At 39.6% G+C, this 22,569-nt stretch overlaps 1 protein-coding gene across 4 annotated transcripts in view; it reads right to left on the bottom strand.

The window, feature by feature from the left end:
- Positions 1-2,791: 2,791 nt before the first annotated feature.
- The window catches only part of ATG2B (autophagy related 2B), a 74,964-nt gene continuing 55,186 nt past the window's right edge, over positions 2,792-22,569 (bottom strand). For 3 of the 4 annotated variants that reach the window (XM_024758682.1, XM_024758697.1, XM_024758673.1), the window contains 8 exons: positions 19,034-19,112; positions 17,716-17,923; positions 15,121-15,190; positions 14,744-14,826; positions 13,478-13,599; positions 13,082-13,236; positions 12,228-12,377; positions 7,273-7,696 (listed from right to left, as the gene is read on the bottom strand). In XM_024758682.1, the coding sequence (XP_024614450.1) occupies positions 7,466-7,696; positions 12,228-12,377; positions 13,082-13,236; positions 13,478-13,599; positions 14,744-14,826; positions 15,121-15,190; positions 17,716-17,923; positions 19,034-19,112 (1,098 nt within the window). In that variant the 3' untranslated portion in view covers positions 7,273-7,465. Of the gene's footprint in view, positions 7,697-12,227; positions 12,378-13,081; positions 13,237-13,477; positions 13,600-14,743; positions 14,827-15,120; positions 15,191-17,715; positions 17,924-19,033; positions 19,113-22,569 lie in introns of all 4 variants that reach the window. The other variant, XM_024758691.1, reaches the window with a different exon arrangement.

Raw genomic sequence — 22,569 nt, forward strand, 5'->3', positions numbered from 1 at the left:
AGGGGAATCAGGATGGGAAAGCAGGGGATACTGGTCCCAGATAGCTAAGGTGCACATCAAAGGAATGGTTTCAAGGAGCCCAGACTCTTGCATCTTCCCATACACAGAAAAGTGCTGAAGTCCTTAACTTGAGATACCTGATTTTCTTTAATTAACAGTAATCTTTTGAAGTCCAACTACCTGGTCTTCATTGCAAAAACTCCTATGTATCCTGGCTCCTCCCTTACCTCTTCAGAGCAGTCCCTCAGAGCTAACTGAGAGGCTGTCTTCTGGGCTTGAAGTCTTCAGAAAGACTGCCAAATAAAAGATAATTCTCTACTTTGAGGTTGTGCATTATTTTTTCCAGTGGATAAGAGTCTGGCTATGTGCCCACCAACCCCCATTTCCTTCCTGCTTAGGCACACAGCAAGACTACATTACCCAGCTTCCCTTGAAGCCAAGTGTGATCATGTGACAGGATTCTGACCAATAGAATGTGGGCAAAAGTCTCCAGCACTAGGCTGTCCTCTCTATCCTGTGAGGCAGATTCTGAATGGGGAGGCAGAGCCACAAGATGGAAGGGGCCTGGGCTATTCCAGCACCACTTAGGGGAGAGCTGCCAGATATTCAGGAGCACTGACTGGACTTGATGTAAATGAGAAATAAGTTTTCGGTTAAGCTGCTGGGATTTGGGGGTTTATCTGTCATCAGTGACTAGTGTTCCTTAACTAGTACATTGTGTGGCTTTGGGGAGGTCACTTATCCTAAGCCTCAGTGTTGTCATCTGCAGAATGAAGACAATAGTACAAATACAAATCATGTCCGAGTGCTGGACAGCTTTCATTTGCCCCTCCAGATCCACTCTCCACCCCCTCTCCCCTGCTCTCTGCCGGGGAGGCTGAGCCTGAGATACTGCAGTAAGTTAGGCTCAACCTATGGGAGGCTCCAGCAGGAGGTGGGAAAGCAGGAGCCCGAGGGTGGGGATTTAGTGGTCTGGGCCCCTCTGGCTACTTGGCTCCACCTAAGGCCACAGCTGTATCAGGCAGCCCTCTCCTTCAGCTACAGGTTCTGTGAATCACTCTATCCCTTTGTCCCCTCAAGGCCTGTGGTGAGGCTTAGCACTGCTTCAGTCTCCTGATAGATGGGATGGGAAAGGGGGAGCAGCCTCGTGTTCCTGTGTCCAAGGTCAGCGGGAGAAAGTCAGACACCACCACTGACTCACAGAGCTGAGGCCGAGTCAGCTCCCGAGGTGCCAGTGGATCTCCCTTGCCCCTGCCCACCTATGCTAAATTAAGTCCCTTCCTTACACCTCCGTCAGTCGCCCCAGTGGCCGGCCATCTGCCTCCTGCCAGGACCCTGGCTGGTACAGAATGCGAATGCCATGTTGTTGAGGTTTGAACAAAGTAGTAATCACACAGTAAATACTCAACAAATGTTGAATTTAAAATGAGAGAAATGCCACAAAGTTTGTTGAGAGGAGTGTGTGCTATAATGAATAATGAGGTAATAAAGAGGTAAGGGTGGCTGGGCCTGTCTGAGAAGGGTAATCTTTAAGCTGAGATAAGGAGGAACCAGGCAGGATATTCCAGAAAGGAATGTGGGGAGGCTCTTACGCACTGTGCTCGCTCCATGCCACACACGATTTTCACCAGGGGAGCTTTTGGCCCAGTGGTTTGCACCAGGGGGCTTTTGCCACCCAGGAGACATTTGCCACCCAGGGGACACTTGGCCATGTCTGAAGACATTTTTGGTTTACACAAGTGGGGATGGGGTGCTACTTGCATGTACTGGGTAAGGCCAAGGATGCTGCTAAACATCCTACAATGCACAGGACAGCCCCACAGCAAAAACTCATCCAGCCCCAAGGGTAAGATTTCTAAAGTGGAGAGAATCTAATTTAGCCCTACTCCCAGACTTAACGACTGTGGCTGGAGCCCAGCCTGGAGAGGGGAGAGGGGTGGAGATGCAAGATAAGCAAGTTTGTCTGACTAAAGTATTCTAAGAGCCTATAATCTCCATTTTCTAGCAAAATTCCTTTCTTGGTTTCCTAACTAGTGAAGAGTTTTCACTAATTTAGACAACTGTACAAGTTCCTCTTAAATAAAATCCTAGAATGAGCATGGGCTTTGGGAATCAAACCATGTGACCTTAAGCAACTTCCTTGACCTCTCTGAACCTCAGTCTCCTCCTCTGGAAAAGACGGATTATTACAAGCACCCCTCAGAGGGGCTACTGAGGTTATATAGAGAACCTGGCTCACAGCAAGCACCTCACAAAGGTTCCCTTCCCTCACTCACAAGAGTCATGTGTGAAGTGTGTTGTGACTTACGATTTTTCCATGATTGCTCAAAGTGGATGGTCACATAATGACATCTGTCACATCAAAACTTCTTTTACAGTACTGTCTTTAAGAATAAATATTTCTTTTAAATATTCCTTTTATAAATAATAATATTCCTCCAAAAAGAACAGGTTTTTCAAGTATTTATCTAGGTCCCTAAGACCAAAACTATAAGATGTGTTTGCTGCAAGTCTACATTGTGGAGATAAGATAACTAATGCAGTGATTAATATCCCAAAAGGGGAAGGAGTGGCAAATTCTAACATTATATGCCCTATGTATCTCAGAAGTCAGCAGCAGATAGCTACAAGATTGGCTATTAGAAGTACTTATCAGTACAGGATCGTAGGAACACCATTTCACAACAACAGGATCTGACACAGACCTACCCTCTGCCTCAAAAAGTATTTTATACAGGCTTTTTATACAGGGAACATTTCTTGGTGAAAGACAATAGTGTTTAAAGCAAACTCCAAAGAGTAAATATTTTAATTTTCTTCAAGAATATTCTTAAATTCATAATACTTTAGTCACACTAACAAGTTAACAGTTCCACAAAAATACTCATATAGCATCAGTATTCTTAAAGTATTCATATCCATAATTACCTCAATTAGGAAACTTAGCAATAACAGTCAACATATACAACATATGCTTTTTACTTCTGGTGAGATCAATTCAATGTCTAAAATAAATCAGGATGGATTAACATAAGAGCTGAATTGGCGTCCCTACCAAATTTCGCAATGAAAAAGCAAACAGTCCTGTGTGACCGGCAAGTTACACAAACAATGTAAGACAAATCCAACTAGAAATTGGAGGCTGCCATTTCATATACACAAAGTACATGTGAAACAGCAAAGTAAACATGTTTCTTAAAGGAGGGGCTGCTATTTCAACACCCCCAGAGCATTAGAGATGTCACTGAGTCAGCCAACATCACATCTACAATCTCATGAAATACATCATCAGATAGCCATCTGGTGCTTTTTATGAAGCAACATGCTTGAAACCAAGGGGCCAACACTGGTTACAGGAAGCAAAAATGTCTAACACCTCTGTTTTTAAAAACTGCTGACATTTCAAAATATGAATTGTTTAAACTCAAGTTTCTCATCCCCAAAGAAGCCGATCATGGTGTGTCAGAATGCCTTCTCTCTCTCTGATTTGCAGACAATACAATGAAAGGAAAATACTTCTGATTAAAACTAGCTGACTTGCAACTGTGCATGTAAAGTCTACTACAGGGAGCAATGCCTACCTAGCATGATCCTGAAACTTCTGAGATAAAAATAAATTGGCATTGAAGCACTCAGTTATTCTCAATGAAAAGACTGACTATACCTTCCAGGACACAGAAGTAAGATTTCTTGGTAATGGAAAAAAATTTTTTCTTTCCTTCATTATCTATATACTACCCAAATAACCTTCCTTTTTAACCTAAGACTCACAAATTTATATTGATATTTGAGTTATTCAATTTAGTACCAATGGGTATGTCCAGTTGATGTATTTGCAGATGCAAAGTATCGCTTTGCATCTGCACAGGCCCTTACTTTCACGACGCTTAAAGAACTTTATAGACATTTTCTCTCGTGTCTTAAGTAGGTCAAGAGGATATGAAGGGAAACAGGGAACAGACTGCTCACCACGGGCCACTAGCCCTGCCACACTGCCACAAGCTGAGAGTTCATTTACACCCCGCTCAGGTGTGAGAAAACTGAGGCGGGGCAAAGATGAATGATTTCTCTTAAGCTGAGTCATGCAGCTTTTTACATATACAAGATCTAAATTCATGGTAAGATAATTAATTGTCAATCCTAAAACTACTTAGTGCAAGTGTGGATTCCTCGTTTAAAAGTGCTTAACTTGCCTCTGCCCTCTGTCTCTCGTCTCCCATCTCTGGTGAGAGCACACACGGTGCACAGAACCTGAATCAACAGTACCCGAGGGTGGCGAGCGGCCCCCGAGGAGCAAACGTAGTTGTTTGGACTGTTTGGGAACTGAACAAAGGCACCAAGCCTACAAAACACAGTTTTTAAAGGAGAGGGAAGTGACGCATAGCATGACGCAGGAAATACTGGTTTTTAGTCTTTTTCTCATTTTAGGCACATTGCTATTTGGGAAGATTTTTTTTTTTTCTTAAAGTGAGTTCTGCATTATAAAAATATTGATGTTAAATATATGTGCTTAAGTGGGAATCCAAATTGGACCCAAGCTTTACTAAAATGAAAGTCTTCGCTATGATGTCTAGAAAAAAACACTGCATCCTATCTGTCCTAAAAGGCAAATGCTGAGCGGACATTCTATCTGTAAATAACAGCAATCTGTGGACAGACAGGAAGGGAAACTGGGGGATCCTAATCAAGAGGAGATGCCACCATGGCCTCTGCTGCCTGTATAATGTAAAGTGGTCTTAACATGTTCCTGCCACAATGTGAGGTTCTGAAACTCACAAACGTATCCTGATCAAGCTCGCTGACCTGGACCCCTCGGGGAGAAACGTAACGTGGATTCAATGCAGCAGTACGTGGACATGCTCAGTTTGCTCCACTCAGAAGTCAGCCTTGAAGGCACCATGGCCGTTCAGAGACACGTTACTCTAAGAGATCAAAGATCTGAAGGAGCCGTGGCTACTGTGGGTGTGATGTGGCCAGTGCTCTCGTTCGACACCACCACCCGTCCCAGGTGCCAGAGGCCTGGGGCACTCAACGGAGTGCCACATCCCACGTCATCATTCACACGCATACACACGCACGCTCTACTCATCCGAAAATCTCTGTTGGGCTTTGTTGTAAGAAACCCCTTCATTTACAGAGAGGGACACAGAGGCACAAAGAAACTCAATGTCTTGGCAAAAGCATCCACTTGGTAAGTCACAGATCTGGCAACACGAGGATCCTGCCAACACTCTCTACTGTGTCATGGTGACGTAAAAGTTCGAAAAGACACTATTGAAAAAATTAAGGATATTTAACAATGCCTAAGTATTCAAATATAGAAAGGACCTCTATGTAAACATCTCAAGTAAAGAGCATCTTGGTTAAACTGACAATGACTAGACGCTTGACACTGAATCTTTCTGAGACACAAGGTTTCTGTTCCCAAACAGGGATTCTATTAAAAGCAGGTGCAGGAGGGCAGAACAGAGAGCCATGGAAATTACACTATAAAGACATATGTTTAAATGGGACTTATAAACCCAATTTGTCAAAAAAAACAGGTCCATTTGCAACTCAGAGTACAAAGAAGAGGATGATTATTTCTCCCTATACTAATTATTTAAGTTCAATTAGATGTAGTATGGAAAATATATTTAATAAAGAGATTTTATATTTTTAAATTTGAGCAAGTGTTTTCCAGTTTGATTAATCATCACAGATATCACACACAGCATGTTCCCTTATAAGGGAAAATACTGGTGTCAATGCGAGGGTGCCTGGAAAGCACCCCGGAAGCAGGCTGAAGCTTCATATAATAAACAGCCATGGCTAGCGTTTACTCAGGACCACGTTCTAGGTGGACTCCATCTAACTAGGGCCGAGTAATAAACGGTCCTGTGATGCTTAAACAGGTGGTTTTCTAAGCACTATCCTTTTAAGTTTTTCAGCAGTAAACAGAAAACAAAATTAAATCAAATGCTATTTAACATCATTTTATAAATTTTAAATGTTCAGATTTTTGGTTTACATTTGCTTTCTTGTTTAGAAAGTTTAGAGAATGAAATTGATACAACGTCATTTTCCAAACCCCAAAGTGAAAGCAGTTGTGAAATCCAAATTCACCTCGATGACATCCCCCCACTCTAGAAAATGAGAATGTACATCATGCAACTTTAAACAGTGGATGAATACAAAGTCCTATATTTTCTTTCTGCTAGATTCATCTAAAGTTAGAGGCTGAGTTCTTTGAGAACAATTTCCCTCTCACTCCTAGGTAATGATTTACTTGGTATTAACCAAAATCAATTTTGAGAAAGTGTTCCCAAGGGTCTTGGAATAAATTCTAGTATTGCATCTATGAATATGCTCTAAGAGAAGCAAAATATTCATGGAAGCATAAAACAATTTTACCTTTAAATAAAAATATTTTATTCATTCCTGACAGATTATCAAAATGTACATTGTTAACCAAGTAAAAATGGTACTTCGAAATAGCTGACTAGGGCATATTTGGAGGATTTTTGGTTAATTTCAAAAGAGTAAAAACCACTTTCAATCTCCCTTTCCACACATTCCTAATAACCTTGCACTATACCTGCTTAAAATTGAATATATAAACAATTAGATGGGCCCCAGTTCATTACAGAATGCACATTTTCATTTACACTCAGAATGAATGAAGTTATTACATTTGAGTTACCTTCCTTTGCCAAAAACCTTCAGACTTACCCCTCTTTATATTTTGTGTAACTCTATAAATTACACGTAGAATATAGCACATAACTTGTATTAATCTAAACACACACACACACACACACACACACACACACAATAAAGTGCAACACAACAGAACAAGTCTGCGACATTCACGTTCTCAAACTCCCACAGAAGGCTCTTCTGAGCAAATGGAAACGACATTGTTTGCGAGTGCGGGAACACTAAATCCAACAGACTAGGTTATTTTTTCCTCACGGGTGTTTATATTGAAAATCCTATTTGTTTTACTTTCCCTGTGGCTTCTGTCTCTCATTTTCAATGAAAGTTTCGAAGCTGTGATTCTCTTCAAACCTGGAGAAAAATCAACTCCTTAGAGCAACGTAAATAGTGCTTTCAAAGCGCTCCAATGTTTCTGAGCACTCTGTACTGTAAAAGGAGGTTTCCAATGACAGCTGTCTGTAACAAGGAAAAGTACAGTCATTTTAATAAAAGCAAACATTCCACTAACTGGGCAGCAAATGCTTCATGGACTTTTGACACCAGCCACCAAACCTTTCTATTCTACAGATTTCTATTCTACAGGCCCTAAAATGTCAAAAGGTTTTGGTTGCATGTTGTTTTGATACTAAATTATTTCACTAAGAAGTGGTTTTGTTCCTGAGATGAGCACAATAAAATTAAACGAGTTCCCCCTAAAGCTGCCAGTGGGATACTCTGTTCCTTATTTCCACCCTCATTATCTTCATAAAGAATCACGTCTGAAATGTCAGTCTTCTCCATGGCGCCATTTCTGTGACTCGTCTTGCCGAACGTCTGGTCTAATTTGGTTTCTCATGCCACCTAAGACGCTGGATGTTGCTTCCGTGGCAACGATCAGAGGTTTCACCACGGCTGGAGGGATCTGGCGCAGGACCTCGCCCACGGCGCCAGTCACCCCTCTGCTCTCGTGCTCCCGGGCTGCGGTTTCGTAAATGGTCTGAGCCGTGTCTGCAATTCCCTGAAAGCGGGGAGGGGAGAGAAGGGGAGTAAATCACTGGTCAGAAAACTCTCTAAATTCTCTCATAATACACACTTTAGTCGAGTTCATCAACAGCAGGTTTGTAACTAGACAAAAACCAAAACGAAACAGAACCTGTACTTTTGAGATAAGCCAGGATAATTATTTTTATGACAATTCTAATTATAAGGGAAAGTAAGATGCAATTATTATGATTTAGCATTTTATTGTGACAGTTGTGTAAACTACAATTGTAAACTACAATTTCACATGGGGAAGCTTACAGAAATGATTAATAATCCAAGAGCAGCTTTTCTGGCACTAGTAATCACTCTAGTTAAATCAAACTTAGCAAACAAAGCTTCTTGAATAAATATAATCACTAAATGAATATGGTGATAGCTCCTGTGATTCAACTGTAACAAAAGACCTAATTTGACTAAGCTCCAGAAAATAATTTAATTTGTTTTAAATTACTGGCTATGTACTAGAAGAGATAACTGTGGAACATTCAATTAAGATAAAAGGCTAAATAGAACATTTTCCTGGATTAAACAGAGAAAATTCTGAGAACATAAAGCAGGAACATGTTTAATAATTAGAAACAAAGCTTCTGTAGCATTTTTCACCCTTCTTATAACTGTGTAACATTAAAATAATCATGGTTGCTGAGCTTTAGAGCTGAATATGTAAATGAGTAGGTCAAGCCAGAGTGGTAAAACGTCATACATGACTTTCAAATCTCTACCATTCGTCTAACTCAAAATCCCTCAGGGGCCACGAGGCACTATTCCACTGTGACCATTTCAGTGACAGGCACAACGAGAGGAACTTTGGGCTCTCCAGGGAAATCAATGAGCTTTGTCCTAGTCCAAAGTCTAGCCCTCACTTTGACAACCTGATGGGAGTATCATTTTTACACAGCACAGCAGGCAAAAAACATGTAATGCTGTGGCGGGGAGGGGGTTACAGAGAGCTAAAAAAAAAAATGTAAGTGCTATTTTTCAAACTATCTACAGAATAACAGCCAACAAGTAAAACCGTCACCACAGTGAAGAAGATGCTTACAATTTACACATTTGCCCACATCCTCCTCCTGCCTGCTCCCAGGTCCCCTCCCTAACCCACAAACAGTCGCTGTTAGTGTGTCAGAACGTGGCAATCAGCACCACCAGGCAAATTCAAACCTCAGCTCCACCACTTACCTGTGTGACCTGACACAAGTGCTTTAAGAGGGGAACGAAAACGCTGCAGTGATTGTTAAACGAAATACTGCACCTAAAGAGCCCGGTACAACTCAGCAGGTACTAAGTGCTCACCGAACAGCTCCTACAACTACTACTCCCCTCACCACTGCTCCCCAACCACCACGAGACCTGATCACGCAGAGCAGGGCTTGGCAAACTGTCCCTGCAAAGGGCCAGGTGGTAAGTATTTGCGGGCTGCACAGTCTCTGTCATATACTCTTCTTCTTCCTTCTTGTTTTCTTCTTTTTACAATCTTTTAAGACTGTAAAAATCATTCTTACTAGACGGTCCATATAAAAACAGGCATGGGCCAGATATGACCTGAGACCTATCATTTGCCAACCCCTGATCTTGTGAAACACATGGGATGTTTCCTCTTGACCTCTGAGTTACCAACATATAATACGAAAATAGATAGTATTTTTAAAATAAATTTATTTATTTATTTTTGGCTGCGTTGGGTCTTTGTTGCTGTGCGCAGGTTTTTCTCTAGTTGCAGTGAGCGGGGGCTACTCTTCATTGTGGTGCGCGGGCTTCTCACTGCGGTGGCTTCTCTTGTTGCGGAGCACAGGCTCTAGGTACATGGGCTTCAGCAGTTGTGGCACGCAGGCTCAGTAGGTGTAGCTCGCGGGCTCAGTTGCTCCATGGCATGTGGGATCTTCCCGGACCAGGGCTTGAACCCGTGCCCCCTGCACTGGCAGGAAGATTCTTAACCACTGCGCCACCAGGGAAGCCCAAGAGATAGTATTTATCACCACCTAGGAACGTCTATTTTAAAAGTTTTCTAATACAGAATTCAGACTCCGTCTAATCAAGCACACCTACCACATCAAATCATGCTCACCTTCCTTCCTCCCTTCTTCACACAGATGGTTTTAGAGAACTAAACATTAGACCCAAATACCTGGGTTCCGATCCAGGCTCCACTACCGTCTCGCCACGGTATAGTGGGGAAGCCATTCTTGCTGACCCCGTTTCCTCATCTCTAAATCAGGAAAACCACCTATCTTTTAAGGGTTACTATACTCTTGGCACAGAGTAAGCACACAAATACTTTTATTTAAATGAGCATAGATTAAATTAGGGAAGCATTTTGTGAACTGCAAAGTGCTACGTACCCAAGTGCTATTATATCCTGCTGCAAACTGCCCCTGCTACGCCTTGAAGCCCAGGATAATTTTTACAAACCTGATTTCTAACATGTCTGCTGATTACTGGCCCAATCCTGACATCTGTAGGAACAGGTCTGACTGGTAATTATCTCTCTTTATTCTCCCGACTAAACCTCTTTTTAAGAGAGGTGATCTGTGGTCTTGCCTTTATTTATCCACTAACACATTTCTTGGGGGGCCTCACTTCAGTCTTCTTCCCACCATTTGGGACCACATGGACTTCTTCTGTCACGTAAAAGACTGTCCTAAGGCACTTCTGCCTGTCAGAATATGACAGGGAAAAATATCATTAATGAAATCTTAACACACAAATCATAAGTAAAATGACCTCAAACTTCACGTCCTATGTCAAAAAAAAAAAAAAGATTAAGACAAGGAATGCTAAAAAAAGGAAAAAAAACTAATACTAAACTTTCTTTGGGTTATTTGTATGGAAATATGTTAATATTAATGTTTCAGACATTACATGAAATTCCTAAAAATCTTGTATGTTCTGGTATAATGTTATAAGTCATAATTCTAGTTATTATTTTAAAATGTATATCTCAGAAATAACTAAATTCCCTTGTCAATTGCATTGTTATGAACTTTCATCAAATCTTTAACCGTGGTCATTTTTAAGTCTTTTGTCATTTACAGACAGTTCTGGGTGTACTCTGACGCTTTTGCAAAAATGTTCCCATAAAAGGGTTTCACCTTCAAGGAATTCATGGAAAAGACTCTGACAAGTACAGGTTTCTGGTAACTGACTATACTGCTGAACTGAATGAATAAGTGTTCTCAGAACTCTAATGGAAAACTGATGAATTCACAAAAGTGCTAAGAAAAGATCAAGATGAAAAACAAATTAATTACATGGGACTGAGTGAACTGATGAGGATGGTTATAATTTTTGTGACTTTCTGTTTGAATAAGAAAAAAAAAGAAAGAAAAAAAAAGACAAGGAATGCTCCTGTCAACACCCATAAAGAACCAGGATTCACTGGTGCAACTAAATTACAATTTGTTAATGCTTAATAAGCGTCAAGATTCAAATAGTTACAAATCACCAATTCCACCCTTAACAACTTCTTGCACATACAAACAAAGGGGCGTTTATATGAACATTCCAATAGCCGTATTTCAGGGAAAAAAATGGAATTGTATTTCAGGGAAAAAAATGGGACTTCCCTGGTGGCGCAGTGGTTAAGAATCCGCCTGCCAATGCAGGGGACATGGGTTCAATCCCTGGTCCGGGAAGATCCCACATGCTATGGAGCAACTAAGTCTGTGCGCCACAACTACTGAGCCCACACGCCTTAACAACTGAAGCCCGCACACCTAGAACCCATAGTCTGCAACAAGAGAAGCCACTGCAGTGAGAAGCCCGCGCACCACAACGAAGAGTAGCCCCCGCTCGCCGCAACTAGAGAAAGCCGTGCGCAGCAACGACGACCCAACGCAGCCAACAAGAAGTAAATAAATTAATTTTTTAAAAAAGGAAACTGTCCACCAATAGGAAGATAAATAAATTATGCTATATTCATACAGTGAAATACTATAAAAGTTTAAATTAGATCTACATATATCAATGTGGATATGTCTTGAAAGACAAAAGTTACAGAATGGTACAGATGATACCATTTATGTTAACTTTTAAAATATAAGCAATTATTTGCTTATGAATACATACTTACATGAAACTATAAAAAACATGCACAGAAAAAATATCTACCATCTTCAGGATAGTGAAGGCATGGGAATGGGGTCAGCATTTGTGATTAACCTGACAAATTTTATTTTTTAAACAAATCTGTGGAAAATACAGCAAAGTATAAACATATGTTAACTCCACTGGTGAGTCCATGGCATGTTTCTACTACTCCTTGTTTGCTTCTGTATGTAAAGAGATCAGTCCTCCCACTAGATCTCTACTCTTCTCGTGAGCCTGCAGGTCAGGACACAGCCTCCTCTCTTACCTCATGCAGATATTTGCACTCACCAGCGACAGCACAGTCCCAAATCCACCCCAGGGGTTTCTTTGGGACAAAGCCCAAGCGCCGCTGCTCTTTAGATGAACGTCAGGAAAGCACGCAAACTGCTTCTGGCCTGTCCCCTCGGGTGCCCACTCACCTCCTTCACGACACTGTAGGCCTTGGCCACACCTTCCCTCAGGTCCACTGGCTGGTGGGCTAAGCGGTGATGAGGGAACCTTTTGACCTTCTTGGGCTCGATAGAAAGGGTACCAGGAGACACCATGTCATAAGCAGTCTCTGCCGCCGCCTGGATCATTTTAGCAGAGAGTGAAAAGTGAATCAGAAAACAAAAAAGTGAATCAGAAGAACGTCTGGAGGGTTAAGCTCCAACAGTGCACTTCCTACGGGGAGACAGGAAGAGGAGAGGGACTCACACACCCTCAGACCGGCCCTTCTGCAGCATGTGAATTCTTTACAAGAATGTATCACTTTTATAACAAGGATGTTAAAGTGTACAGTAATAACTCATATCTGGATTGAGCTGAATTTTTCAGCCCCTCCTCTGCCTTCTGAGAACACTCTCCGTGTTACCAAGGTTAGACAAGAATGCATGGTCTGTGAACAACTGGATAAGGCCAAATGGAGCTTAATACTTAATATAACGAACCTTAATACGACCACTATTAGATCTCTAATGCCTTCTTTACATTCAGCTATGATCTTTTCACATAAATGTGGTGAAATAAATCCTTGGCTAACTTAATAGTTATAATCTACCTGAAAGAGGCAAACGAATTTGACACTGTAGTCCACTGCTTTATTATTTAACTACTTATTTAATTAACACTGGACAGCTAATCAAAAAAAAAAGTTAATGATATGAAATCATTACAAACAAAATATTCTCAATATTTTATACACTTTCACAGTACATTTTGAGAACAAAATAACCCAACTGCTTACAAAAGCTCTTCCTCTTTGTATAGATCAAGCTGGTCTTTGAAAAGATACCTGTATGGTTTGAACCATTCTGTTCGTGAGTTCTAGAGCAGCCATCGCTGTCGAGGTGCCAAAGGAGGCAGCGCCTCTCTGAAACCCTCTGACGATGCGGCCGCCCTTCCGGTACTGCTCAACTGGCAACCAGACCAAGTCCTTCAGGCCTTGCACTAGAACAGCAGCCAACACACAGAAATCAAGAGGCGTGCTGGAGCTTAGATCTCTGCTATCATTCCAACCCTCGGGTTTTTAACTCCTAAAATGGAGGCAAAATTTTGTACGACTAACATGTAGGTTTTTCTAGAAAGATGATCCTCACGTAGATTCTCAAACGCATCCATAACCCCAAAAGAGTTAAGAATCACTGATCAGGCAAAATAAATTATCTTCTAATTAAAAAAGAACACTCACCTAATTGGACTAGTGAATGCATAGGCCCAACGCCTCCCAGAATTCCTGGCAGCTGGTTCTTCTTAATGTCAGTAAGCCATTCAGTGATTGCATATGAGAATAATTTGTCAACACCTAGCAAACTAGAGCAAATGACTATAAGTATACAGGAAGGAAAATGAAATTTATAGGTTTAGACAAGTTTGGGGAATTTTTTTACTTAAGACAAAAAAAAGAGGGCTTCCCTGGTGGCGCAGTGGTTAAGAATCCGCCTGCCAATGCAGGGGACATGGGTTCGAGCCCTGGTCCGGGAAGATCTCACATGCCGCGGAGCAACGAAGCTCTTGCGCCACAACTACTGAGCCCGCGCACCTAGAGCCCGTGCTCCACAGCAAGAGAAGCCACTGCAATGAGAAGCCCGCACACTGCAACAAGAGTAGCCCCCGTGCACCGCAGCTAAAGAAAGCCCATGGTGCAGCAACAAAGACCCAACGCAGCCAAAAATAAATAAATAGATAAATAAATAAGTTTATTTTAAAAAAGACAAAAAAGAAAACGTACAAATTATAAGGACATAATTTTATAGATTTTCAATTTAAGTATATAAATACATCTATGTATACACATACATTTAACCCAATGCTAATGCTAATGCTGATCACTTCTATATAAGGCTTAGGCAGTATATATAAGTGCTAATAATTTAGCACTTAGAATGCTAATAATTTCTATATAAGGCTTAGGCAGTATATATAATGCTAATAATTTAGCACTTAGAATGCTAATAATTTCTATATAAGGCTTAGGCAGTATATATAAGTGCTAATAATTTAGCACTTAGAATGCTAATAATTTCTATATAAGGCTTAGGCAGTATACGTAAGTGTGCTTTTCCACTGCTCTTACTTCTTCAACATCTAAAGCTTTGGCATAGGGTTAACTCAGTGTCTATAAGTTGCCGGACAGTTCTTAGCTACTAAGAACCGTTAGCTTGTGAACTTCCTTCCAGTCTTTTCACTGAATAGGCTAATTTATAACTTTGGGAAATTATTTTTAAGAATCCTAACTATAGCTGTTTTTTGAAAAATACTACTCTCTTCAAACTACTTCTATTCTCTCAGAATAAAAATTAGCCCCTAGCCAGTAAAAATCCTCTAAAAATGAGGTCTCTGCAAACAACACTGTAAAATAAATTATGTATGCTCGCTAAGAAAACTCAATTTTTAGTTTGCTGTAAACTAACGTTAGTAACTACATCTTAAAGTCTCATGTAATAAATCAACTTACCCATGCCGATAGAAAAGCCTCTTCAGCTTTAGTTCAGAGCAGTTTAACTGGGCCAGACCAATCAAAATCCCAGCCAACGTACCCTTTAAAATTTAAAAAAAAAAAAAAAAAAAATCACTATTAAAGGTAAAACACCTAAAATACTCAGAGCAAAAAAGTACATGTATTTTATATGACCCAATTTATATCAAATTTTACTCATGGGTTCTTAAGTAAAATTATACTTAATTTACTTTAAAAGCAGAATTAAATTTTAAAATCTTACACTGCATTTCACATGTACAAACTATAACGGAAAAGAGTTTTTAAAAAATTGAGTCCACTAGAAAAACAAATGAGATAATTTTGTAGAGTATATTTGTGCAAAGTTTCCAGACCTGATCCATTGATACGTGTTTGCCATGATAATCAAGTCGAATAGGAACTTCTGATGTGAATCTAAATTCTCTAAAGATAAAGAAAGGAGGGGAGTTATTTATATTCAAAATTACTAAGAGCTGAAATTAGATATAAATGAATTTGTTCAACTGGAGAATAAAAACAAAGCCACAAAATAAATAATGTGAATATATTAAGGCCTAAATAAAAGAGAATGTCTTTTAGCTCTGCCTTTTCTTAAGGCAATGTAACAACTAAACAGATGTTAATCATCTTATAAATCTTATTTATTTCATTATATATTAAATTTCTCACAAAAACCTTTTCCTAGTTTACTAAACAATGTTTATCTTAGGAAAATTTATTCTGGCACATATTCAATTCATACAGAGAACGAACTAATAAAGACAACTTTCAAGATTAAACCAAATAACATAATCATTACCAAAAAGTAAAAAAGGGCTAAGGTATTCATTTTAGCTCTGTGATAGAGCAGAAAGATCCAGAAGACCTAGACATGAACCCTAGTGTTATCAGTTACATGGGATGCAGTCGAGGCAAGTAACTTAAACTCTCTGAGCCTAAATGTCTTCATCAGTAAATTTTTAAATGCCATCTACATTGGTGAATTTTAGTGGACAGTCATGAAATTAATGCTTGCAAATAGGATACTGACACACAAATATTGGGAATTCTGAGTGAAATTATAATTATACATTGATGGTACACATCAAACAAAAGCAGTTGGCTTCCAAAAGTTGGACTGTAAATTGGAAGCTGAAATACATTTTTACTACAGAATTAATGTCGGTGGTTATATACTAAGTCATCCCACAAAAGTCCATTTAACCTACAGTAAAATGGAAGTGCTGTACTTATATCAATCACTACAAGAAGTCTGGGTTCCCAGGTCACCCCTCATCTTCCGAACACCCATCTGCACTGGGTTCTCTGGGCGACAGCCCCTCGACACCTGCCTCCTCCATTCTCACTCTTTCCTCCATGGTATGTACATAATAGGCCAAATCATACATTTTTATTATCTATAAGCTCAATTAAATAGGGATTTTTCTCTACTTTGTTCACCTAGAACAAAATCTGACATACATATAATAAATGTTCAATAAATATCTGTGGGATGAATAAATGTCTGCAGGAGAGGGGACTATTATGCCATTACTTGGAAAACGCACTGGATTTGGGATTCAGAAGACCTCTGTTCTAGTCCTGGCTTGGCCACTAACTAACTGTGTGGCCTTGAGCAAGTCACCTCTCCTCTCTGTGCATTAACTTCCTCATCTGTAAAGTGAGTAATTTGAACTATATCACCAAGTACCGCCCCAGGGTCCTAGATACACTAGGAGCTTTTGAGAGTAGAAACAGAAATCTACAAGCTATTTTAAGTAGTCTAAATGGAAAAAAACAAATATTTACCTAAGTAAGTGAGGTTACACAGTCTGACTAAAAAGTGTCAAATTTCTGTGCTTTCAGGCCAGAATTATAACAATTCAATTTCTTTTATACCGGTTATCCAGTGTTCACAAAAACCAAATTGGTAGCTTATATGAAATGAGAATTCAAATTATTAAGATACACAATGTTTTTGTTCGAAAAAAATTTTTAAATAAAAAAGAAATGTGGGAAAATAATAAAAGAGATTCTTCTTTTATGGTAGAAAAGTTTAGAACCACCAGAGATCCTCTCTCCCAGGATCTTTCCAATTCTCACATTCTATTTTCTAACTATTTTCATCAATATACAAGATATTTAAAACATGAAAACACTTTAAAACAGTTATACTGCCTACTTTGGGTCATATTCTAAACTCAGAATTTAGAAAGAAAATTTAGAAACTCAGAACTTAGAAAGACAGAACTTGGGGACCACTGATGTCAACAAGAGAGGACTATAGAAAACCAGGGAAAGGAGCTAACTGTCCCTCACAACACAGGTGTTTTCGATCTTCAACCTCTCTCCTTCCAATAGAGCCAAGGCTCCACCCCTACCATCAAGGGCTGGGAAAGAAAGAAGACGGTTAGAATGAATGGATCTGGAAACGAGGATAAACTCCAATGTACAACCAGCTAGTTGTTGGCTGTTGTCAGCAGGGACATGGGTTTCCTGATGATTCCAACTCAGCCAGTTAGCGGAGGGTCAGGAAGGACGACACAACAGTGATAGAGAAGGGCAGAGAAAGTAGACAGAAAATCCCCATAATGGAAAAGGGAGGAATGCTGAAGGTGAGGTGTTTGAGGGAAGAGGACAGTATCACGTTCAAGGACACACAAACAGGCCATAATAAGTGACTGGAAAGCGAGGGACAGGTGGAGGAAAAAAGAAGGAAGAATCTAAGGGGAAGAGAAAATTCCTGCTACAGAATCAATAGGAGGATGAATCCTGAGCCAGGGTTACTATGTGTAAAAATGAGAGGTGCGAGTAGGTGGGGCCCGCATACAAACAAATACACCGGTTGGTTATTCGCCAGTGCACAGAAACGCTGACGCGACCTCATGATTTCCGGTACACAGACACATTAAAAAACAACCTTCATACTCTAAAATAACTTCATTTGTTATCAAAATTAAATGACTTACCTAAAAAACACAGGCTGATCACTAAATGACGCTTCTTCAGCAGAGAAGTCCTTTTCTTCTTCCCCATTGACCACCTGCACTGAATTGGCACTGCCATTTGGGGAAGGCTGCTTTGGCCCAGGGAAAGAAATAACTAGATTTGGCTCCTTTGAGGTGCTTAAATGCCTTGGCAAACTGCAGGTGACATCAGCTCCAGGAGACTTTTTAACTGAAAGCGCACATTTGAAAAATTAGGTATACTTCTTTAAAGCAAAAATCTACACTTAACTTGTTTTGCTACATTTCATTTAATAAATACAACCACTGCTAGAGAAATCTTTCACCTTTTAAATCATTACAGTAGTCCCTCCTTATCTTCAGTTTCACTTTCCAAGATCAACTGCGGTCCAAAAATATGAAATGGAAAATTCCAGAGATAAACAATTCCTAAGTTTTAAACTGCACACCATTCTGAGTAGCATGATGAAACCTTGCATCGTCATACTCTATCCCACCAGAATGTGAATCGTCCCTTTGTCCAGCATATCTCACCAGTGAGTCACTGAGTGGCCAGCTCAGTTATCAGGTCTACTGTTGGGGTATTGCAGTGCTTGTGTTAAGTAACCCTTATTTTATTAATAATGGCCCCAAAGTACAAGAACAGCGATGCTAGCAATTCGGATACACCAAAGAGAAGCCGCAGCACGCTTCCTCTAAGCGAAAAGGTGAAAGCTCTTCACTTAATAAGGAAAAAAAAAAATTGTATGCTCAGGTCGCTAAGATCTACAGTAAGAACAAATCTGTAAAACTGTGATGAAGGAAAAAGAAATCTGCACTCATTTTGCTGTCGTACCTCAGAGGCTACAGCCACAGTGCATGATAAGTGCGTAGTTAAGATGGAAGAGGCATTAAATTTGTACAAGACATTTTGAGAGAGAGAAAGATCATGCTCACCTAACTTTCATTACAGTATATTGTTATAATTGTTTTATTTTATTACTAGTTACTGTTGTTAATCTCTTACTGCGCCTAATTTATAGATTAAATTTTATCATAGGCATGTACGTATAGAAAGAAAAAAACAGTATATTTAGGGCTTGTTACTATCTGCAGTGTCAGGCAGCCACTGGGGGTCCTGGAAGGCACTTCTGGAGGATAAGGGGGGACTCCTGTACTCTTACATAAACTACATTTGTACAACTTAACAAAAATGAGCACAGAACACATTTATATAAATGAGAATAAAGCTTTGTAAGTACATTCTCAAAAAGGCCTCATAACAATCAAAATCAATCCAAGTACTTGTTATAGGCTTTTTCAAACTCTACATATTTAATACCTTCTGGATCTGGAGCCATGAGAAGCTCTATTTCTGTGGAAACACTTGTGAAGAAATCCTTCAGGAAGAACAAGGCATCCTAAAATTGAGAGATGTAATTATATCTAAAGGGTTCTAAAACTATGAAACGAAGTGTCTTCAAGTCTTATATTTCACTCATTGTTCATATACAGCTATAATTTATTCAGTCCCTACTCTGTGCCAAGCATTGTTCCTATTCTCAATCTCTCCCTCTCTCTCACACATACACACACACACACTTCCTTGCTAATTCTCACAACTCTGAGAAAATTAATTTATAGATGCAGAAATTACGACAGATAAGTTAGAAATTAAACTGCTATTTCTAAATCAAAGTACATTTTGGTTTTCTTAGAAATATAGTAGTCTCCTTCTTAATTTGGCATTAGTTCTCACTCTGAATTGGTAGCAGGGATATTACTAAACAATAACAGCAGCTAGCGTGTACTGCATACTCAGATGTGCCTTAGAAGTTCTTAATGTCTTATTTCGGCCTTTACCACTATGTTATGTTGCCTTAAACATTTTCTTCATTAGACATGATATTCAAAATAAAAATTGAAAATAAATAAAATCACGCAATCAGTGTGGTCTTTTCTGAAATTCTATGGTATGGACCGTTCTTGGTGCTGTGCGTGCAAGCCACATTTGCCCATTATTAACAGCTTCATTAAGCCTTACTGAGACTAACAAATCCATTTTGGAGAATATGAAAGTTAAATACCAGAGCCTGTTCTTTCTTACTCTTCCCTCCCATTTTAAAAAACTTAAACTAATATAAAACTTTAATATTGGACCAAACCGCAATGTGAAAGTGAAATACAGGGTCACAGTAAGTGGTAGCACACCAAGTGCCTGACTGGCAATTCCAAAGGATTCGACCTACTACTGATCACACTTGTCAGAAGTATAAATGATGGAAGTTAGAGAGGTATTTTTCTAGATGACATGGCATATGGGAGACTGAGGGCTAGGACTGAAGAACAAACAGACGGTTTCAACAGTATTAGAAATATTCTGGCTCTGCAGTTGGGGAGTACGTTCATGAATTGTTCACTATATTATTATGCTTTACACATACGTATTTAAGTATATATTTATATGTTATTTACACTACATACATTTATTATAAATCACTAAATATGTGTATATTTACATATATCAAATATTACATGTTGACAGTTAATAGTATATAAAATGTTACCCTTTGGCCACCAGATGGCGATATTTTAATACTATGAATGTTTTGCCTCCAAAAAAAAACAAAGAGAAAATTCCAGGTATAAATGTGCTCTTATTTAAAAAAAAAAAAAAAAGGGAAGACTAAAGAGACAGTGGTTTTTACATATTTTTACTACAAACAACAGACTAAGGGATACTAATCATGAGCTTTTCAAAATGTTCTCTAAATTTTTAATTTTGGTATTTATGCTGAACTCTTTACAACTCAGTAAGACAAACCACCTAACTCTAAAACTAGAAAGACACAGGGATTTCCCTGGTGGCGCAGTGGTTAAGAATCTGCCTGCCAATGCAGAGGACATGAGTTGATCCCTGGTCCGGGAAGATCTCACGTGCCGCGGAGGAACTAAGCCCGTGCGCCACAACTACTGAGCCTGCGCTCTAGAGCCCGCGAGCCACAAATGCTGAAGCCCGCGTGCCTAGAGCCCATGCTCCGCAACAAGACAAGCCACCACAATGAGAAGCCCGCGCATGGCAACAAAGAGTAGCCCCCACTCGCCGCACGCAACTAGAAAGCCCACACGCAGCAACGAAGACCCAAGAGAGCCAAAGATAAATAAATAAAAAATAAAAATTTAAAAAATCACTTAAAAAACAAAAACTAGAAAGACACAGACACTTCAAAAAAGAAGATATACAAATGTCAAATAAGCTCACGAAAAGACGCTCAGCATCATTAGTCATCAGGGAAATCCAAAATGAGCACCAAGTAAGGCAGCGAAAATTAAAGACAAGTTTGGTCAGAGCATGAAGCAGCTGCTGCCCTCATCTGTTCCCGATGGGAACCTACAATGGTCCAACCACTGTGGAAAACTATTCGGCAGCTTCTTATGACGGTAAGCACACATCTACCCTATGACCCAGACATTCGGTTTACAATTACCCAGGAAAACTGAAAACTTATGTCCATAAAAAACTTGTACACAAATTTCATAGCAGCTTTATTCATTAAGAAATATCTGTCAAGCTCAAACTGTACACCTAAAATCTCTGCATTATATGCAAATAATACTTCAATAAAATCAATTTTTAAACTTTAAAAAACATGGTTTATTATTTATGTTAAACCTTCACTATAAAATAGTTATTTCTAGCTTTAAGGTCCTACGGTAAAGGATATTAACAGTGTGATATGACTTAAGGTGTTGAAAGAAATGCTTTCAATGTCATGCTCAGGTGATGCTGAAAAGAATCACAAACATGCCAACTGGTACTGCTACGTGTTCATCACTTCCAACCTCAGCCAAGCACCTGTCCTACCCAACGGCCTCACATTGCATCTCACAACCTGAATTAGGCTCTCAATGCCTTTACAAAGATTCATAATTTTACATTCCTTAAGACCCAGCTTGATTGTCACATCCTCCAGAAAGCCTTTACTGCTCACCCCTCATCTTCCAAACTCCCAGCCCGGCTTAGGAGCCCTCTTCTGGTGGGACACATCTTTATGCCTATCTTCATCACAGGGTGTTAAAGTCATTTGTCTCTTTGTCTCCCCACTGAACAGAGATCTCTGAGGATGGAATGTTTCTTCCTCTTTGTATTCCCAGCATCCTACTTCAGACCTGGGACAAGGGTGGCATTCAGCAAATGATTTGGAATTAACATATCTTCCCTACACAGATTTCCAGGCAGTTCAATACTAAAATGAACATCAGACCAGGAAATCTGGCCCCTTCAGATTCTGGATCTCAAATCGCCTAGTTACACAACCTCCATCATCTACTTAGCTCCCTACACGGCAATCACTCCATCTGCCTAGAGTCCTGCCTGCCCTACAGGTACGCTGCGCTTCACAAGCAACTGCACCGACTTTCAACAGCAATGCAGCTTCTTAGAAACAAGAGAAAACAACACATTGCTTTCATACTTACTGTCTACGATCCAGTGAAGATAAAGTCAGATATGCTTGGTAAGAAAAACATTACTCAAAGCATTCTCATTCATCAACTGATATGTTTTCAAAAGAAAAACTAAAGAACACAAACATTTGGCTTTCTTTTCTATTCAGATGACCATTTGGTATGGTATGTCAATCTCAGAAGACGCAAACTAGAAAGGACTCTTTTGTATCATAATATTCCTAGTTAAGGCATACATATTTGCAGCATGGCTTTGTTTCCCTCGATCCCATACCTTGGGGAATTATTTCCCATTCCTCCTCAGTTTAGTCATAACATTTATTTCCCTGATTGTTTTTGCTAAGGTTAATATTTCTCCATTTTAAAATCATAATGCTTTAGAGTTCTAAAGAAGAAATTAAGCTCAATATT

Source organism: Neophocaena asiaeorientalis, unplaced genomic scaffold, assembly GCF_003031525.2.
Source record: "Neophocaena asiaeorientalis asiaeorientalis breed wild unplaced genomic scaffold, Neophocaena_asiaeorientalis_V1.1 scaffold476, whole genome shotgun sequence".
Classification (NCBI taxonomy): domain Eukaryota; kingdom Metazoa; phylum Chordata; class Mammalia; order Artiodactyla; family Phocoenidae; genus Neophocaena; species Neophocaena asiaeorientalis.